Source organism: Dermacentor andersoni, chromosome 9 (genome assembly GCF_023375885.2).
Source record: "Dermacentor andersoni chromosome 9, qqDerAnde1_hic_scaffold, whole genome shotgun sequence".
Lineage (NCBI taxonomy): Eukaryota > Metazoa > Arthropoda > Arachnida > Ixodida > Ixodidae > Dermacentor > Dermacentor andersoni.
The window spans coordinates 94,338,415-94,359,603 of NC_092822.1; the positions used below are offsets into that span (position 1 = coordinate 94,338,415).

Here is a 21,189-nt window from a genome sequence, read left to right on the forward strand (position 1 = left end):
TCATCACAGGAAATCACTGCGTGAATGAAAGAAAAAAGGAACGAAAAACAAAGAAGGACACAGACAAACGTGCGCTATAAAAGTGCCAGTTTGTCTTCTGATTGTGGCCCCTCTTCCTTCCCATTCGCGTAGTAATTTCCTACGACGATCGCGAAACAACTGAACCCCCGAAGGGGTTAATAGGGCCAGACTCGAGACTCTGGCGCCACGTTGCCGGCAGACGGTGACGATACCGATGCGACAGCGTCACAGGGCGAACACTTTTAATGGACACATAATAGGAGAAAGCACAGAGTTTAACCCTCCTTATAGCTAACTCATCGGAACGGGCAATACATTCCGTTATACTAGATATTTGGCTAATAGTGAATAGGCTACTAAAAGCCGTAGTAAAGCGGGTCGCTTATATACTCCAACATCGTGAGAGCTCGCAATGTTAAAGCACCCCCCCACCCTCCCAACCCGCTTGGGTTGCCACGCGGCATAACGTCAGTATGAAACTAAATATAACTGTGCAGGCCCGTTTCATAGAGATACTGCAATAGTGACTTATAAAATGCACTCTCAATAATCCATCTTTCATAGTCTTCAGCTCGGTCACTGTTCAGTTTCACACCTTTAAGTACACTTCACGAATTGCAATGAGCCAACTGTCGATAACGACGACCTGAAAGTGGCGCATTTCTGCCGACAACCGTGGTAACCCATGGTACTACGGGTACTATATGTATGCTCCGTGGTACACCAGCTGGTACCTCGGAGCAGCCGGCCCGTGGCGGAGGGGCCTTCACAGCGCCCTCTGCACCTCTATGTGTGCTGGTACCGATCGAGAAACGCTAAGCGTCACCGCGTACGCAGCATCATGCATTATGGTGGGTTGCCTATCCTTGCACTTCGCATTAAGCGAAGTCCGGCGCAACTTCACTTCGAGTAATCCGGTCGGATGCGACGACGGTCGGGACCGCGAGAAACATCCGAGTAAAAATGACATTTCGAATAAAGCGATTTCGTTATAACGAGCGATTCGTTATAACGAGAAGTGCTCTGCCCTCTACGTCGCCGTTTCGCATGCTTGTTTATTCGAAACTCAAGTTTCGCCGCAAGATCGCATTTTTCGGTTCGCATCATTCGATAAAAACCTCGCATTGTTGTTGACCTGGTTTGTCCATACGTTTAGTTGCCGACATACGGCGCAACCAGTATAGACGTCTCTATAGAGTACAGCGCACCCGTTCCGGCGATGGTGAAATGCACATAAAATAATGGCGTTTTTTTTATCATTGATTTTTCTGGGCAAACGAGGCAAGCACGCAGAGATGTCGGGTCTTTTACTGAACGATGCGCAGCGAAGGAATGCGATCTTGCTGCGAAATTTGAGCAAGAACAAAGGAACTGTAAACACAGAATCTATATACAGTCTATATATAGATTGTACGCCTACTCGTCAAGCCGAACCTAGCTTCAGAGATCACATGTGTGTGACGAGCCACGCGCATCGCACCGCTTCAGCTGCGCAGTACGCGCACATGCCCGGGGCCTTCGATCTGTTTACTTTGTTATCCCGCTCGGGGCGACATATGCGCTAGAGACACCTGATCCAACCGTTGACACGGGCGGCAAGGTTATTCACATCGCTTAAAGAGGCGGTAACGTGGCAGAACGCTGCTGTCTTCCTAAGTAGAAAACAACACGTAAAGAAGTCACATGTAAAACACCTTCTGCATATTTGTACCTCCATTGTTCGCCTTCTGTTTTTCCTCTTCCTCGAAACAGGAAGTTAGGGCTAGCAGCTCGGCGGGCACTCTCGATTTCGCAGTTCCTCGCACGAAATTGCGCGCACAAGGGGAACGTGCATAAGGCCCCCGGACACCTTTAAGCGTGCGCTGTCCCCTCAGACGAGGACACGCACACGTACGGCACGCGAGAACAGAAACAAATGAGGCAAAGTCAGCACCGCCTATTTTTGGCTTTTCGTGCCCTCTCGCTGGAACGGCGTTGCCCCCTTCGAAACACAGCCGCTGATCCGTACAGACGAGCCAGACGACATCGCCACGGCAGCACAGCTATAGCAGACGACGTTGGCCGTTTGCAGACGACGCAGGCGCGACGCCCGAAGGGGGACAGCGCTTGACTGACTACAGGACTCGTACTTTTTTTCTTCTTCTCTTCTCTAAGAGGCGTCGCGAGCAACAGTCCATAACGAATAGGGGTGTTCCAGGCACGCGAGCAGTCTGCTGCGTTTAATCAATCTTTGCTGCGCTGTCGCGGCGTAGCAAGGGCTACGGCGAGACGCGATGCTAGAAGAGAGCCGCCTTTATGCACTCGTCATCTGTTGGAGTACGTCAGTTTGCCCCGGGAAATGCACGTCTCGGGTCTCGCCGCATGCCCTGCTCCAGCCGCGGAGCCGCTTGTTTACCCTTAATGCACTCCCTATTAGCGTTTCCTTCCATCAGACGCCGCCTGACTGCAAGCCTCGACGTTGTGGACGTCACGCAAACCGATTCGAAGCAGCAGCTCCTCGATGGTTGTTGAACTTTCGGGCGCTACATTTTCGGCGGATTCTTTATCTCTTTTTGTGCGTAAGTATACTTCGTTACATGAGTCAGACCGATCAGCAAATTGGCAGTTTCATGCTACATTTAGGACGCATCCATCAGTTTTGGATCAAAAGCGTTCAAAACACACGCTGTGCCTTTCTCCCTTCTGTGCAGCCGGAGAAGACGCATTCCGCATGGCCCCGCGAACGTTTCTCCATATGAATGAAAATAGCCGAAGTTCACGGTGGCACTGAGGAGTAAAAAGAGCGCAAGCGTGTAGGACAAAAAATATTCCATAAGAAGCGTTGTGCTGCTGCACTTCTGCGCCCGACCATAATGCCGCCGACCTGCTTTGTCGTCTGCTTCGCAAACGACAAACAGACGGGTAATCGTCGTCGTCGTCTGGTGCGCGCCCGCCCCCTTTTCTATTGTGACGTTTTCGTCCGTAGCTGGTTTTTGTACATTCGTTTACTCTACTCTTCCTCGCTGCTCGTTGTACAGAGATATCTCCAAAACACGAGTCTTTCGTCCATGCCACCCCTCCAGTCGTTGCAGGATACAACAACGTGGGTGCTTAGTTGGGTGCCGCGTGGCCCCATCGCCCTGAACAAAGGGAGTGGAATGACCACAACGCGCGCAGGCAGGCAAAATAGCTCGCACGGTGTCCAGCAGAACCGCGTCACACACGAGACTCGACGGAGAGGACATGCCGGCTGACCCTGGACAAAAGAGAGGACTCCTCCGTCCTCTCCGAAAGTTTGCCATTGTCAAGGGCATAAAAGAGACAATTGCACCCACTCAGTGCCACCGAATGCCCGCGCGGGAGCAGACGACTTCCCGCGAAGCAGACGACGAACTTCTGGAAAGGCACACGGCACCGACCGCCAGTTGCGGCTCAAGAGGTCAACGTGCGCTCGTGTGGTTTCTCGGCATCGTTAAAACTCAACGGCACTGTCTAAGCGCGATAGGAATTGCAAGCTGGACTCTGAGGTATTACGTAACGGCATGCGCGGGGGAAGAGGGAGAGAGGGGATAATGGAGAGAAGAGCGCACACATGGAGACGTGACGCACGCATATGCATGCCCCCCCTCCCCCAGTTCTGTTTTTAAAAGAGTCTCTCACGGACATGTTGACTGCAGTGGCTGCGACGTCCTGTTAATGAGCACGACGTTCAATCCCCAGTCCCATACTAATGCGCTCGGAATGTAAAGGCGCTCGTGTCCATCAACGCTGCTCAGATGGTCAAAATTAATTCGAAAACCCATTTCTATGGCGTCTTGCGGCGCCCGCGTGTCGCTTTGGGATTTTCTGTCCTATAACAGATATTATTTGAACGCGACAGCGTTAACGGCACCGTGTCGCAGAAAATCCGGTGTCGGCGTCCGGCATCACGTGAACGAAAAATTCCCGTATATATTTAGGTATATGTATACGCCACGCCTTGCTATATAACGGACATACGGTATATGCGGGTAATGTTGGAACACGTTCTATCGCTCAAATTGCTCGTACCGTGTCTTAATTTCTTGACAAAGTTATTTCTCGGACTTTTGAGAATGACAGCCCACAAACAAATGTTACGAAACAAAACACCGACAGCGCATGGCTTTATGTGAGATCTTCTCAGACTTAAATATTAAAAGTGCGAAACAATAACAGAAACCTGGAAATTATGTAATTTTTTTGTCGCGGCTGTGCACTACCTCCGGGATCGGCCCACGCAAGAGGCCGCGTTTCTATCAGAAAGCCCGCGTTCGTCCATAGAGTTCGCCGCCAGCGTTTCCCGGTAAACATTACGGTTACACAGGTTGCAGTTGCCGGGAAGCGTGAGAAGAAGTCGGGGATCTTTTAATGATATCGCGTTCCACTCTTAAGTTCCCTCCAATTTTCTTTTTGATCTCACGACCATACAATGGCTGCATGCATGCGCATACATACGCAGATGCTCACATTCAACCCCTGCCCCGCAAGAGCTGTCGAAGCATAGAGTCCGGGAGAAAAAATAATAATTTAAAATTATGCAGATCCAACGCGCATATTGAAATCTGTATGTCGAGCGAAGCTTTCGGGAAGCGGTTAATGAAATGCTATAAATTTGCATTCCATTCCTGCTGCGTATTTGGCGTAAAGCAGCCTGTCGCGCGCGCACGCGTTCTCGCGTGCCACGCAGTGTGACAAATCCTACATAGACTCGCATTTTTTTCTCCTTATTTATTTCGAAGTGCACCAACCGCTTGTTGGCCAAACACTCGCTGTGGCTACGTGACGTAGTGTGGAAATAATCATTGTCGATCATTTCAGACAGCTAGTCGACGTTGGCACGATACAAGTATATGTGCGACTGTGGCCTGGGGGGGGGGGGGGGGGGGGGGGGGCTATTCTGCAAGTGTCCACCTAGTGGACATGTCCATTTCGTCTGCTACTGAACTGTTGATTGCAAGTGATTGGCTGGGAGCGCCTGTCTCCTCCTGACGCACACCCCAGCCCAGCTAATCGCAACTTCGGGAGCAGCTAACGAACTTCAGCTAACCGAACTTCAGGAGCATGTCCACTAGGTGGACCCCTCCCCCCCCCCCCCCCCCCCCCCCCGCCCCTCCGCTGACACGGATTAGTGAAGCATCTGTTATCTACTGCAGGAGAGCAGCAACGCAGCAACAGCAGCACCAATACACGGTAGGGAAAGTCCGGTGGGGTTTGCTAAGAAAGCTTCGCTTAAAAAAAGAATTATGTGCAGAAAACGCAACCGCGCAAGTTTTGAAAATGTGGTGGGGCAACTCCCCGTGGGGCCATATTTAGTGCCCTCGAAATCTGGGGCGAATGCCAAAGCCACAGAGAGATGTGCCACTGTTTCGTTAGTTCCGTGTTCTAAAAAACTTTCCTGGTCGGATGTAATGTGCGTAACCATTGCGCCAATATTTAATGGAACGCTCAACTTAAATATGCGACCGGTTGAAAAATATGTCCCGAGTGCCTGTGTTCAAACACCGATTCCTGCGAGCGTAGACGTCACGACATCACTGACTGATATTTGCTGTGTAAGTTATCCGTTGAAGAATCTCTCCAACGGAATTTTTTTTTTTTTTTTTACCACTTATGGTGTACGCTTTCGCACTGGCACGCGTACTTACACCGCACGGACATTCTGCACAGTTGGTTATGCGGTATGCCGTACCGTTGGTAATTTTGACCACCTGGGTTTCCTTGACGTGCACTCGGAGCGCGCTACGAGCTCGGCAGCTACTGCAGCGCAAATGCGGCCGCTGAGGCCGGCAATCGAACCCTCGACCTCGTTCTCGGCAGGGCAAGGCGCACAGCGGCGGGGTTCACATTCTTATTATCTTGCCCCGTGCTTTCTATCCCTGCAGCGTGAGGTGGAACGATCTCATATTGCCATTACAACTGATTACGTAATTTAGCGGCTCACAGAGAACCACGCTCCTGTTACGCGCATTGGCATAGCTGGCTAGACAAAGCCCCCAACACCCATTCATGCGCTGGCTAATGCCACGCATATCGCCGAAGAACAATACAGGCGACCAACTTCGCTGAACAAACGAGGCGCACACAAAGGTCGTGGGTGCGTACGCGGACGAAGAACAAACGCGCGGTACGGCACGGATGATCCACGGACGGCGAGGCGAACGTCGCTGGGACGCGGCGAAGGTAGTCCGTGGGTTCCCATACGCGAATGCACTACACACACAGAGACGCAAATGCCAGCGGCCCGCGGCGAGACCTTCAAGGAGCGCAGGCGTGCCACCAGCAGGTAACAAAACACCCCCGAGTATTCCCTCACGGCCAAAACGCGACGACGCTCACGCCTCGAGGAGGCCCGATCGAAGAGACCCATTTACGCGCGTCGTTAAAGCCGCCGTTAAAGCGCGCTCGGCCGTACGGACTCGAGTTTCGCCTGTCCCGCTAATAGAGCCGACGCTCTCGCAAGAATCGCTGTCAAGTGTCATTTGCAAACGTCGAGAGGAAGACGGTAGGACAATCGACCGTTCCCGAGCGGCTGATTGACGCGCGGGCGCCCCACTACGCTTGATTGTTTTAAATTGGTGTATCTGGTACGGACACAAACGCAAATGTCCCGAGAGTGGGGATCTGCCGGGATCAAGGTTAGCGAGTCGCGTACCGTACCCCGCTCCCGCTGACACCCCGCGCAATCGAAGGTGAAAACTGGAACGCGATCGCGCGCCGCATGCATATATCGGCATTGCGCAATCGCGCGCAGCTCTCTCGACGAAAGTCTGTACGCGCGACAAGCGGTGTAGCGGACACCGTAACCGCTCGCTACGCGGGCGAACCACACCGGTAGAGGCCTCGCGAGATTCGGTTAAATCCGGATGGATGTGGTACGGCGCGCGCTCGATCTACAAACAGCTGTCGGTGTAGGTGTCGTCTGCTGCGCGTTTCCAAGCGCAGCCAGCCTCGTGACGCGCCCGGATCGGGATCGGTCAAACAAGTATAATGCGATTCCGGTGCACACGACGCAGGCAAGGAGGTGGCGATTCGATAGAACGAAGAACAACGCAGTAAGCAGTCGGCACGCAAGCACCAGCTGCGAGACAATGCGAGCGAGATCAGTCGGGGATGACTCACCTCCTGGTTTGTCGCCCGGTTAATGGCCAGTTGCACCTTGCCATAAGTCCCCTGTCCCAGCTTCCGAATCACCTGGAAGCGCTGCTTCAACTTGTGCTTCTTTTCGCCTTTCTCCTCGGCCGCCGCGGGCGGCGGTTCGACGTCCTGCTGGACCACCATGGTGGTGGTGCTGCGTGTGTCTTCGCAACGTCGACAAGGTACACCACGTCGCTGTCACTCGTATCCGCGCCGCTGTGGAATCAGCGCGTAGCGCGCGACATCGGACCCTACCCAGCGCACACCGCTAGCACCGCTGTCGTCGGAGGCGCGTCGACGACTCGTCCGGATGCTGAAGCAGCAGACACACGCGGGAGGATGCAGAGATTGCCGGTCGTCGGACACTCGAGACGGGACGTTCGGGCATGTGGTCGTCACCGAGTAGCGCACGTGCAGTGCCTGCTACCACCGCCGCCCGATTATGCGGAACGCGTTGCGGTGGACAGCGAGCACGCTGTCACGGGCACGGACGCCGAAGGGAATGAGCAGTGTGCGACCGCCGGCTGCTGCCGATGGCTCTCCGGCGCTGGGCTGCGGAAGGGACGCTGCGGACGACGACGTCATCACCGAAAAGTGGTGCTAATTTTAGCGGCCCGATCTCATGTTACGAACTTAGCCCAGTGATCTCGCCTCAGCTGCTCGCTGCCGCCGCCTCGTCGCCCATCCGCCGTAGCTGCTGCTCCCAAGTCTGCGTGCGACTCCTCCTTCGCTGCCCTCTCTCGTTTCCTCCTCGCTCCTTTGGGCGATGGAGAGCGCCTGGCGCGACCAACCGATCAGCCTGCACCTGTCGGCTGCTCGTCGAGTTCGCGCGGCGAGGAGTCCGATTCGCTTTGAAAACAGCGTTTCGGACGCGGGTTCTAGACCTAAACGGGCGCCCGACACCTTCTCGGTATTGAAGGATCGCTTTCAGCGCCGTGTCACGTCTTCGGCAACGTAATATGCATCGAATAATTTGTCGAGGAGACGCCGGGTGTGTGCATGCGGTTAACGGTTCACTCTCTCCCGCCGTTCATCTCATGTATGGGGAACCAGCGCTGGAGTTTTCACGGCGCCTGCAGCGCCGCCCTGGCGGTCAGAACGTGCACAATGCAGCCTCCCCCGCGGAAGAAAATTGCGTTGCGTGCCCTTAAAGTCGAAGGAAAACAAAAGGGCGCCGACGATACTGTTGCGTATACAAGTGCCACAACTAAGTCGGGATGAGGGAGGATGTATCCTTCTGCGTCTTTCCATCTAAACCCTACGAACAAGAACGGAGGCGGCGTTGTATCCAAGCAGTCAGGCGAGCGGAGTAAGCTCCCGTCTTGTCGCCCTGTCAAGCGGTGTCGGGCAGGTTTCTAAATCAAATTTCGCGTGTATCCTTGGTTTATTCGATAGTGAAGACGGTCAGCCATGGCAGACAGTACCAAACAGCAGAACCTGCTGTCGGTATTTCGTCGGAAACAAAATGAGCAATAGCATGCACCATCCGGCATATGTACCATTTTTCCTTCGCAATGCCACCTCCAAGCCCCTTCCAACGCCACCGCACCAAGTGAACGATACGAAAGGTAAAAATTATCCATTCATTGTCAAGAATTATGTGGGAGGGAAGCTGCCTTGTAATACGAGTTGTATGCGCATAGTGCCGGCGCACGCGCGACTAAGCCACCTATGTGTTTATAAGAATGTGCATGCGGATGAGGACTCGGCGCTGAGATGCATCCGGCAAACTAATGTAATTAGTGCTAAATGTAGCCAGGATTGTTACGGATCAAGCAGCCGAGCACTCAAACCTTTGCTTGCGCGAGTAAGCTGATGCGATAAAGCTTTCTTCTCCATTGACTGCTGTGGCGAAGTAACATCAGAATTTTTTATGTCTAGCCAGAGAAATATGGAATATCTTCAGGCCAACTAATACTTACGAAACCATAGCGCAGCACGACCGGAGCCATCACTGCTAGATTTGCGAGGCAGGCAGCCACGCAAGCATGGCATCGATACACGACGCAACCGTTAAAGAAACACACGTGCTCGCCGCGACGCACTGTGGAAAATGTATAAAGCTTAAAAAGCTTCTTTCGTCATTCTTCACTTGATGGCGCTAGCTTCTTTACAGAAACTCCACTTGAAGCGGCGCGAAAACGGAAACATACGAACTATAATACGGCTGCGTATGTGTGTGTCGTCTGGTTGTGTGGCTGGAATATGCCGCGTTTCGTCGCCAGGGCGGCGTGCAACGCACTCTTTTCGACGCGCCGCCTATCCAGCGCTGGTTCCCCATAGCTACAAAAAAAATGGTTAATACAGACACGGAAACCTTTGGCTTAGTAGCGCACTATATTTACGCGCAATAAAAGATGGGCAGGTCAGCGACAGCAATTTCACTGAATCAGAAGCGCACGACCCATGACTCGAGCACATTTTGTTTTGCTCATCAATTATTCTGTGCGGCTTTGGCCAACGTTGCCAGCGCATATTTTGTTTCCTGCTGAGTGAACATGTATTTCTTTTTAAAATATCGCTTATTAAATTGCAGACTTGGTTTAAATTATTTTAAAAAAAAATACAACAGAAAAGCTTTTGTAAAGTTTCTAAATTTTGCTTTTACATTTGGTTGATTTTGGTTGTAATTTTTTTTTACGGTTTTTTGATCTGTCCAATGGTCATTGTCATCAGCAACATATCGGTGTCACCATGGCGACAGTTAGCAACGCGTGTGTTTTGAAGTTGCGTTTTCGGCGACGATCATGTAACCATCTTGGACGGGCACTTTCCAAAGGTTCACATCGCTTTCAACGATGCGAGCTGTCGCGCTCTGGGTGGACAAAGTCCATGACCGGGAGAACAACGAGCAATGGTAAACATAATGATCGAAGTGTCGAACACTGACGCCTTTGTGCCGGCTTCGTATTGCAGTCCTCTCAGCACACTAGCGTTTTCCTTGTAATCAAGAACTAAGCTTGAGAATGCCTTCTGACAGTCGAAGTGAGAAATCTATATAGAACTCGTGAAGTTAAGTGTCCTTGTGTTATCACTAGCTGAGTTGCTGAATTGTAGCTCCTGCAATGCCTGACGAAAACCAGTGACAGTTCGGTGCAGTAAAGTTATCTACGCATTCTAACGTACGTGAGACATAAAATTCTACCAGGAAAGTCGTGCGTATTTCTTTTTTTTTTTTCCACTACGTTTGCTGCTTGCTACATGAAAAAAAAAAAAGCAAAGCAACGCAAATTGTGAGGCCCACGTCGAGAACAACGTCCGCCGAGATCGAGCTCCTCTGGCCCGCAAGGCTTTCCTGTTGCACGACGGGCTTCCGAGAAGCGCAGTCGTTTTCCCTCGAGCGACGCAGAATGTCGGTGTCGTCAGACAGATCACTCAAGTCTACAGAAGTTTACATAAAGACCGTTAGAAATTTTGAAGAATTTCCGCCAGGCCTTATTGCCAGCGCTATCAAAGTTGATTGCAACTATATTGATCATGCGAGCTTCAAAAAGCATTCGAGCTGTCGCACAAGGTCTCGATTTCTGCATCTCAACAAGTATTCCCGTCAGCCTGCGGCGATCATTAAAAATCATCCGCGCTCACATTATTAAGGCGTGGAGGACGGGAGCGTGGATATGAGCTTTTAGCTTTTGACACTGTAAGATGATGTATATGATTTCATATCACAATATACTAATGACATCATGAACTAATGTTTCATGAGTGCATTTATGGTATCAATCTATAGAAACAAGGAAAGGGAAAACAATGAGATTAGCTGTGCATTAGATTATTAGCTTGTTTTTGGGTGACAATTATAAGTTTTTCGCATCCACCCACTTGGCCGGAATGTACTTTGCACTACTTGTTTCTGCGTTAATTGGTTAATACTTATCACGGTGTATGAGACGCGAAACAAAGTGATAATCTTTCCTGTCCCGGTCTTCGCTTTATTTATGTCCCGTTACAACGTAATAAATACCGTGATACCATGTATTGAGGACATGTGACTGCAGCTTACTATTGGTAACAAAACTAATTATTGCACTTTCGTAATTGTGTATAAAAAGCAGGCTGCACGGCAGTGGTCCAATCGAGATTGTACACTGCTGCAAGGGAAGCATCTCTCACAATGTAAAGAAATTTTCCACAGTTTCTGAGAGTTTTACCTTGTTGCCAAGTTGAAGACATTCAACTGGTTCAATCATTTGTAACCTGTTAAAATAATCAGATACCAGGGGTATAAAAGAAAGAGAATGGTCATGTGAGCTAGGCTTTGTACTACAAAGCAATTCACTTATAAGTTATAATTTCACTTGGATGGCAATATAAGAAAGGCAGAGCGGAAGCTGGATGTCTCAGATTCAAAATTCGCTTCTGGCTGTTTTGGTGGTTTGATTGCGGCAATACAGGTGTGGATTACTGTGCAGCCAAGTGGTCCTGTATTACGGCAGGGTGCCATGTAGAAAGCCTGTGTGCTGAGATGTCTGTCTATGTTAAGAAAAATTGTTTAATCTGTGCAGTCTTCCACAGTAATGGCCCCAGTAAATCACTCAATCAATAAGTTTTTTTTTAATTATTATTTAAGAAATACACTTGTGAAATACAGCATTTGTCTAAGCACATTATGCTTGTTGATCAGCCAGACAGTAGATGTAACATCTAAATATGTTTCATCACATCACATGCTACAATATATTTTTACAAATTCAGAACAGTCATCTGAATGAAAATTAAGAAGTAAGTGACATTCCACGTGTATATTATAGCAGCTTACAAAAGCAAAATTTATACTGAGGAATCAAAACCTGTGTTCTGAAGAAAAAAAATGTATTTGATTTCAGCGTATTGCAGTACACTAAAGGACCCTTATACTGCATTATATATTGGCCCCTGCAATAACACACTATTTTCAAATTTTTCATGCATTTTTCTTTTGGAAGTAATTCCGAGCAAGCCATCATGTCATCATTTCATTATCATCAATTTGATGAAAAACTGTTGGAGCGTAATGTTCACGTCTCTTGTAACCATAATTAGTATAGCAACATGGTTTAGTGAAGGGCTGTGTTTGATGTAATGTTACATTTATGGGAACAAATATCTTAAGATAACTAAAGGAATAACACTGCATAAGCACAACAAAATTAAAAAATTGCATTCGTTGCTGAACTGCAGGTCAAGGTCCATCAGGGCATTAAAAACAAGTGATGAATGTTTAGAGGATGCTTGAGAGGAATATTAAATTGTACATTAGATACATTATTGCAATATCAAAGTGCCCTGTCTTATGCTGAGAGAAGCTTTGATGAACCAGAAAAGACAAAACGAAAGAAAGATCGGTGGCACTGTGTACACGAATATAGTGAATCGTTTGCTGGCAAAGAGGGGCAATGTCACATTCTGTAGTAATCAAAGGCTCAACCTGGCACGCTTTTAAGATGTCCCTTGCACCAGAATGGTGAAAATACAAGTTTCTTGGCCAAATGTTAATAATAGGGTCTTGAAATTGTCTGTGTATTCTCACATTTTCTTTTTGTCCTCATTTTATTTTCATTGAGTATTAGAGGCTCTTGCTTCTTTCTTGCGCAGCATATACGACCTGGTCTTCAAGCCGGATGGCAGCCAACTCATAGTCGCGGCTGGCACGCGGGTCCTTGTGTACGACACGTCAGACGGTGCGCTCGTTCAGCCACTGAAAGGCCACAAGGACAGCGTCTACTGCGTCTCTTATGCCAGAGACGGCAAACGTTTTGCGTCCGGAAGTGCCGACAAGCAGGTCATCATCTGGACAGCGAGCCTGGAGGGCATTCTCAAGTATTCGTATGTAAACACATGCAATCTCGTAAACGTGGCCACATGATGCGCGATTGCCTGCCGTTATTGTTGGGCATTTTTTTAGAGCTTGTTACGATTGTCAGGTATACAACATGAGTGTTCAGATGTAGCTCTCATCTTTTGAGAAGCTCGCAGACTTTGATGTCGGCACAAAAGCTTGAAGAGAACGTGCAAAAGAAGACATCACTGTGATTTAGACGTTGGTCATCTCTGCTGCATAACATGAATACGAGTTCAATAGTGTAAATCAATTGGCAGCCATCTTCAGCTACTCTAAAAAAGAAGTGGCCACATTTAGTGGTGCATACAGCAGCAGACAGTAGCTTGCATTTTTTTTACAGTGTCTGTATGTCTTTTTGCATGAGATGCAGGCTTTTACTAGTGAATGCCTGTCTTACATCGTGCGATTTTTAACATTCTTCAAAAGGCTGTGCTTGAAGTCTTGTGACTCTGTGATATTTGTTTCTACTGCTGCTAGCGCACGTCTTAAAATGATTGAATTAAGCGATAAAGTGCCTGTTGTGCTTGTTATTTGTGTTACACATTACCGTACAACTACTATTTCACTGGCAACATATTCCTCGGTTATTTTGACAGACTGAACCATGTCTGTATGCAACAGAGACTGAATGTTATCTGTAAACAAGGGTCGTGCTCCTACTTCTATCATCTTTCTCCCTTTCAGACACCACGACTCCGTTCAGTGCCTTACTTACAATCCTCTCACCCACACACTTGTCAGCTGCTCTTGCTCTGATTTTGGTGAGTAGTGACGTTTTCTTAGTGTACTAGTGCTATTAGGCTGCATGGAGGCTTTCCCGCTTTTGGCCCGCAGTGTGGTATGCTTATAGGGGCGTTTTGATTTTTCACTTGGTCACCAGCAGCTTATAAGTTTCCTTTGTCTGTCGCTCAGCTTGTGGGGCAGATGTTCCATGCTTAAATTATTAAAGGGAAACCTGCCGGTATAGTCATTTAACCACTGTGATGAGTAGTAGCGGACATTTCTACAATTAGGCACGTATGACTCTATTGGAGAGCACACTATGGCTTCTTTTGCCGTTTTGTTGTGTCGGTTCCACAACATTTCTTTGGAACAGTTGAGCACTTTACATTCACAACTCCTTAATGCTGTCACATAACTCTGGGAGCATAAATAAGCCTCAGTGTTTTTGAGTACGCATGTGAGTAGACCTAGACAACATTCATGATGTTGCTGTCACAGTGGGTGATTATGCTTTACATTTAGACAGCTCTTGTTCAACATGTACAGAAAACTGTACTGAGACTAAGTGAGACTAGTCATTGTCATGCGACCCTTTGTTAATGGATTAGGTTAAATAAGAAACAAGACACCTGTTTTTCACAGACCAGACAGACGAAGTTCACACAAACCCAGTCTATGGCCAATTACTCCCATTCTGGATGTTGCATTATACTGGCACTGTGCGGAAACGCTAGAACCAGACTAGTACTCTTTGTACGAAACTCTGTGGTCAAACCTGTGCGCCTCATCATGTCATTAAGATGGACTACTTGGTGTCATGTGCAGGGCTGTGGTCTTCAGAGCAAAAGTCGGTCTCGAAACACCGCACTAGCGGAAGAGTTACCAGTGCAAGCTGGAACCCGGATGGCCAGTTCTTGGCACTTGGACTCGCGACTGGCAGTGTCACCATCCGTGGAAGGGTGGGCCATTTACCTGAAAACTTTCCCAAACTTCCTGTAATGTTTACAAACTTGGGCTTATTCTGCGATTTTACGAGTGTTGCGTCATCATGTCTTTTGGGTGTCAAAAACTGTTGAAAGAGGGGCAGCACAAGGTTGTAAAAAAAAATGCATCCAGGAAAGCATTTGTGATAGTACAAGTCGCCATACGAGCATAGCTTTTTGTATACTACTTTTTAGTCACTGTGTCCGAGGTTCCACAGAATTGCAGTGATAATGCCATGGATCCTGTCAATTCCTGACAGTAAGGCTGAATGTAAATAAATATTTAGTATTGCAAATAAGAACAAAACGTAGTTTCACTCGTCTGTCTCTGACCATACCCATGGAAGTCTTCTAATATTGAAAACACACTTCTTAAAGGTACACTAAAGGCAAATGTTAAGTCCACGTGGACTGTTAAAATACCATTCCGTAAACTTCACAGCATTTGTTTCATGTCGAATAAAGACAGCGTGAACAGGAAAGATCCATTAGATGTTCTATAAGCCTCCCGTATCCCTAAAAGGAACAGCTAATAGAGGTCACTTATGTTCAGCTGCGACATCCTTTTGACGTTACAGCAGCGTGATCTAGATGGGACTTAGATTGTCCATAGTACATATTTGTAATGTTGTTTGGATAAATATAGATATCTATAGGATGTGTGCAATATCTAAAACATGACGTTCTGTGGACATCTATGGGACATAAATGGTTCACTGGGTTAGCTTCAAGAGAAAATCGCGTCTGAAGATTCTGCATACCTTTAGTGCAGTTCAAATCGCTCGCCCCGCAGCACGGGAGTGCTGATGTTGCATATGCCATCAGCACCCTTTACTGCCATCAGGGAGTAAAATGGCGGCCGACAGACGGCGCTACATTTTTTAGCGCAGAATGCAAGCGTGTGGCTATGTAGGAAACCGAGTTAAGATCCTTATGGCCAAGACAGAGCGTTGAATATGCCACTGCAGCTGCTTTCGGGCAAGTGACATGGACCATGTAGGCAACCCACGACACCACACGGACGTGGGATTCTCTGCTACTTGCAATGTGTGACTTTCGCAAGCTAGCAAAACCAGCGCTGCACTAAGCGATAGCGAAACTATCGAAACGTGAAAGTGCGGGCAACGCAGAATCGAGCAAAAGCGAAACCTTTCGACTGACCACGTCGTTGTCAAGGGTAATATCAATGAGTTTTTTTTTTTTTTTCTAAACCTCGGATAGAACTGAACAAGTAGCATTTTATTCCGTCTTATAAGGCAATGTAACTTCCTATTTATTTGGACAGGCTGAGTACTTGTGACAGAATTTTAATGAGGAGTGTCTATGTCATCGGGCTAGTACTTGAATGTCCTGGGTGTGTCGCAAATTTTGTCCTTTGTTTACCTCAGTTCCTCGATTACTAAAGCTTTGTCTGTAATAATATTGACACCTTAGACGTTCTCTAGCATCAATCTATCAATTTGGCTTGACTTAATATTTGCCTTTAGTGTCCCTTTAAGACAGGTTCCTGAAGCTGGCAAGATCAGCAACACCAGATTTGTTGAAGGAATCACTATGCTCTAAAAACAATTGTTACTTGACAGTCTGTGCTCTTCCCAGTTTGATGCTGCTTGTGGGCCTCATCCGAAGGTAATTCATCACTTATTAAGTGCATATGTACCCCACAAGATATGTATTCAAGGCAAGCTTAAAAAATAAAAAATACTGTGCTAAAGTTACCTTATGGCGCAGATAGTGAATAGTGGAAATCATCTCCGCAATAATTTTACCAATTTTAATGTTGCCTTTTTTGGAGGTATGCACTTAAATCTCTTTTTCATGTCATGTGTGTAGAAGAATGTAAAGAAAACAAGTCGAATCAACTGAAATGAAATAATGATTCTGTCTTTTTTTATATGTGGATGATACATTTTTGTGAAAAACATGTTTTTGTGTAAGTACCATGCCAGTTTGCACTTACCTAAGGATATTCAGCATCCTCCGTGTATGCATTGCAGGCTCACAAGGGGCCCTTCTTTTACGTGTTTTTCTTGCTGTTGTCAAGTCAGTCCATAAATACCAGATGCGTTATCTTTTTTCCTCTCTTTTCATTCTTGTGCTTTGACATGTTGTGTCAGTATATGTCAATAAGTACGAAAAGTTGTTAGTGCCTTTGGCACTTGGCTTTCGTCTAGCTAAGCCAATCACCATAGTCTTTTATGACCACATTGAACTCATCATCTACGAGTGGAATTTGAAAAAGAGGATGCTATTAAAATGTGCACGGCTTATATCTTTGCACAAATCTTGTTGCAGTCTGGAGAAGAAGTTGTGCGCATTGACAGACCTGGTGGACCGAAGGCAGCAGTTTGGGGCGTCTGCTGGAATCCTGTGAAGTATGTTGATAAGAAATATGTGCCAGTGGTTTCTAAATGGTTGCAAGCATTTACCAGTGAGTCTGATCTGCTCACTTCTGTAAGTGATAGTAGTCATTGCCTTGGTACCTATCACCAGAAAGGTAGTTTCAAATTTTGACACTTGGCTACTTTGATTTAGTTGGTTCTCTGTCATATCTGTAGATGGCCAATTTTCACTGCACTGATGCAAATAAATTTAAATATAGATGCCACCATTGTAGTTAGCTAAAAGCGATGCAGAACCCAGAATGTTGGTCACCAGTGTGGCTCCTCAGAAGGACGTCCAAGATTAGGTGCCATTCATAGTGCACTGAAAATCTCTGAGGTGATCTGTTGGGATTACGTCATCAGAGAAACACCAAATGCATGCAGATTTGCTTAGGCACTATTCAAAAGCTGCTAATAAGGTAATTAGTAGGGATGTGTGAGTACTCTAATATTCTATTTCGAATTGAATGTTACTACACAGCACTGCAGCTTTGCCAAGATTGCTTCAATAGTATGTACAACTCATTCATAACCAATTTAGCCAAAGAGAATTTTTATTGCAGTTGGCCTTTGGTATGGGTTGTAAAGATGTCAGCAACAACTCAGCAATTATGAACATTTCTTTTGTTTTTTTTTGTACTGCAAGAGCAGCTAAAAGCTTGAAACTTGGTTTGCCATGTCCACCTCTCATTTCCATGTGACATCAGTGCCCGTCATCTTCATTGCTGTGTCATTGTCATCCATACCTACCACATAGGCTCAGTGTTATGCTGCTGAGCATGGGACCGTGAGCTTGATTCCTGGTCGCGGCAGCTGCATTTCGATGGGGCCGAAGTGAAAAAAACGTCCATGTACTTAGATGTAGGTGCATGTTAAGGAACTTGAGGTGATCAAAATTAGTCTGTAGCTCTTCACTACAGTGTCTCCCAGAGCTACAGAGTTGCCATGGGGCATTAAACCCCATGAATCAATAAAATCACTCAGTCACTGATGTCAGCCCATTACCACATCTGCTGTGTCACACTTGTCATAGGGCAAGGAAAGATCCTTCGCAGATGTCTGCCAATCTCGCAACAAAAAGACAGGGAAGTTGCATGAGCGAGTTCTTACACCCCTTGGGAAGGACTGGGCAATGTTGAATTTTCTGGCTCATGGGAGTCATGGCCTTGCTCAAATACAGCAGCAGCTGCGGCTACGTTCGAGTGCAACTGTAGCTGGCTGTGACAGCTCCCAAGCATGCTGCGTTGAAGCACCATGGCATCGGTTTTCACCACCCCAGCCATGCAAATTCTTAGCTAACCTCCAATGTGAAGCCGGTACAACGTGACGTGAGAAGCAAGAATTTCGGGTTGCGCGTTACCACGCATATAAGGTGTTGTGTGTTTGATTGAGTTAGATGTATGCAAGGTGACCTTTATATTATAATAATTTATTACAGTGAAACCCCAACAATTTGAAATCTCTTAATTTGAATGGAAGAATAATTCGAAGTGATCTGGTAGTCCTGGCAAACTCCCATGTATTTGAATAAGGAAGAACTGCTGTAAATTCTAACTCCAAAAACCACGCAACGTATATTTAAAAAAAAATTTCTCGCTCCCATGGACCTCCTTTCAGACAAGTCCGAGTTGAAAGTGAAGGTTTTACGTGTCCCTAGCTACCGTAATGTCGCATGCTGTTAATATGATGTATGCATGGAGAGCCGAGACCAAACCAGGGCAAGCAGCACGGGTCACATCCTTCTAGTGCATGCTTGATCGCATTACCGCACATAAAGCCACCATTCTTCTTGACTCATTCTCGCACGCTTTCCCTCACACACACACCAAACGGTGCACAAGGTGTAATCTTATTGCATTTGGACTTTACATGAAACCTACAGCGTTCTGGCACATGTTGTGCGCCAATAGAGGAAAGATAAGACTTTTCAATGTGAGCCCAGTGATGGCTTTGGTTCTGTGTGCTGTACCGCAATATTTATTGGGTGCTATATTCAAAGGGGCCCTCCTTAGCTTGAACTCTCTTTTGTTCGACTGAATTTCCGGTCCCCTTGAAGTTCAGTTTAATGAGATTCTACTGTATTATGTTTCAAGGAAAATTTGGGGCTTCGGCACATATTGCATTATATATACATTTGATTGTGACCAAGCCATGGCACTCTCCTTAACATTTTTGCTGTAAAACAAAACTTTGTCCGCCACCACCTCCACTGGGAGTGCAACTTGCATCCCTGCAGTAATGTGCAGTTAATAGCTGGACGCGCTAACCACTGCACTATCATGTAACATTCATGCTTGGTAATTTCTGGAGGGTATTGGGCCCTGCACAGACACTGATAGCGGTAGTGCATCCGCACATGCATTTTAGAGGCCACAATGTGTGATGCTGTAGCAGATGAGGGCAACATTCTGTACATTGCTAACAAGAGGTTCTTTAGAAGATTATAGTGTCTCCACTGTGGAATGTTACTGCTGTCTCCGTAAATCAGTTTAGAGATGGTGAAATCGCTGAAGTCTGCGGATTGTTCTTTCTTTCTTGATTGTGGGAAGCTGCACGCTGCAAGAGTGTTGTTCCTAATGCATTATAATTATTATAATTTTTTTTCCCACAAGCACTGCTATTTTCGGCATTGTCCTGATATTCAAATGAAACTTGAAGCAAATGGATGATAACATAGACACATTACCACACGACCTAAAGCTTTTCGGTGTCACTATAAGAGCATAGCATGGATGGTGCAGCTACACAAAGGCAGCTAGCAGCTGTGGGCACATATAGCAAATTTGCATAGTTTCTGTTCCAGTTCACTGCATCAACTTTGGGACAGTTGTCGTCTGAAAGGCAGTTTTCTCTTGAAACAGGAGGGGCTAATCCAACGTGGATAAATTCAATTCAGCATTTGCTTGGTAAAAAAAAAAAAAAAGAAAAGAAGGGGCTTAATAGCAGACAGAAAGAATTTCATTTTGAAGTGGACAGACTTTCCAACATCACTGATGACATGACTGCAAAACATGATACATTTTTGTCCTTTTGTAGATGTCTTTGTTTTGCTAGCAGGAAATCCCACAGAAGTTGCAAGCTTGAATGCCTCCCTTTTTCTAGCAGGTGAATGCCAGTTAAAACTAGTCCACTATCACAAATCCCTTTGAAGAGTGTTTGGTGCTACCTTCTTAGTCCATCACTTACTGTTTTGCCGTCTATTTTTTACTTGGGGGACTTGAATGGCACAATAATGTTTGTTACTCATTGTGGTTACCTGCAACCTCACGAGCTGTCATCACTTGTACAGCAATCCTTGTCTCTGCAGCTTAAGTGTTGCAGTAATATACGAGTACGTAGCTTGCACGTGCACTAGACACTGTTGACATTCTATTTTCTATTGACACAGTGGCCTTTTAACAGAGGTGTTGCAGCTATAGCATACATGTGCCAGGTCTGTAAATGAAAGTACACTCAAACCCTGTTGTAACGAAACGAGGTATAAGGAAATAATGGATGTTATGAAGTAAGTGAAATTCCTCTTGAAGTCCCCATTGAGATCCATGTATTTAAAACCTCGTTTTAATAAAGTGAAATTGTCTGGCCAATGGAAATAACGAACGAGATTCGTCTCCAAAACCAAAATATAACCAACTGTTGTGCACTGAGTACATCACTTTTCGTGGAATTTGGCACTCGTTCGCCACGGCAGTTCATAACTCCCACATCCTTGTCTAGTATGTCATCGAGCAACACTGGCCTTTTTCATCGCTGCGTGTAGCTGCGCGCCGCCAGCAGCTTCAGCGTCATACTTTTCCCACTGACCTTTCTTTCTTGTGCATGCTTGGCTGCGCGGCTACGCGCGGCAGTGCGAAAGATTAGAGCATTCACTTCTGCGCGGCATGCCCCACAGGCAGGCGCAGCTGGGTGTGACCTACGAGGTCTCCCTGGCGCAATTTCGCGGGTCGCGCACCCTGCTGCACAGCTACGCGTGGTGGTGTGCAACATTGGTGCTTTCATTTCTCTATTTCTCCACGGCATGCTGCTCGGGCAGATGCACTGGCCTCACAGACCACCCCGGCACACTCTCGGGGGTCACGTCCAGGCCATGCATTCACGTTTCACCTCTCCCTGCAGCGCACCA

General features: G+C 47.1%; 2 protein-coding genes across 2 annotated transcripts in view; one reads left to right on the top strand and one right to left on the bottom strand.

Moving 5' to 3' along the window:
* LOC126528383 (uncharacterized) overlaps positions 1-8,192 on the bottom strand; it is an 83,467-nt gene extending 75,275 nt beyond the window's left edge. Inside the window, exon 1 of the mRNA XM_050176274.3 lies at positions 7,141-8,192. Coding sequence (XP_050032231.2) covers positions 7,141-7,299 — 159 coding nt within the window. The 5' untranslated portion in view covers positions 7,300-8,192. The remainder of the gene's footprint in view (positions 1-7,140) is intronic.
* Positions 8,193-9,824: 1,632 nt separating this feature from the next.
* Positions 9,825-21,189, top strand: part of Oseg1 (intraflagellar transport protein Oseg1) — an 86,340-nt gene continuing 74,975 nt past the window's right edge. The window contains exons 1-5 of the mRNA XM_050176276.3: positions 9,825-10,012; positions 12,730-12,960; positions 13,661-13,737; positions 14,525-14,658; positions 16,978-17,057. Of these exons, the coding sequence (XP_050032233.2) occupies positions 9,954-10,012; positions 12,730-12,960; positions 13,661-13,737; positions 14,525-14,658; positions 16,978-17,057 (581 nt within the window). The 5' untranslated portion in view covers positions 9,825-9,953. The remainder of the gene's footprint in view (positions 10,013-12,729; positions 12,961-13,660; positions 13,738-14,524; positions 14,659-16,977; positions 17,058-21,189) is intronic.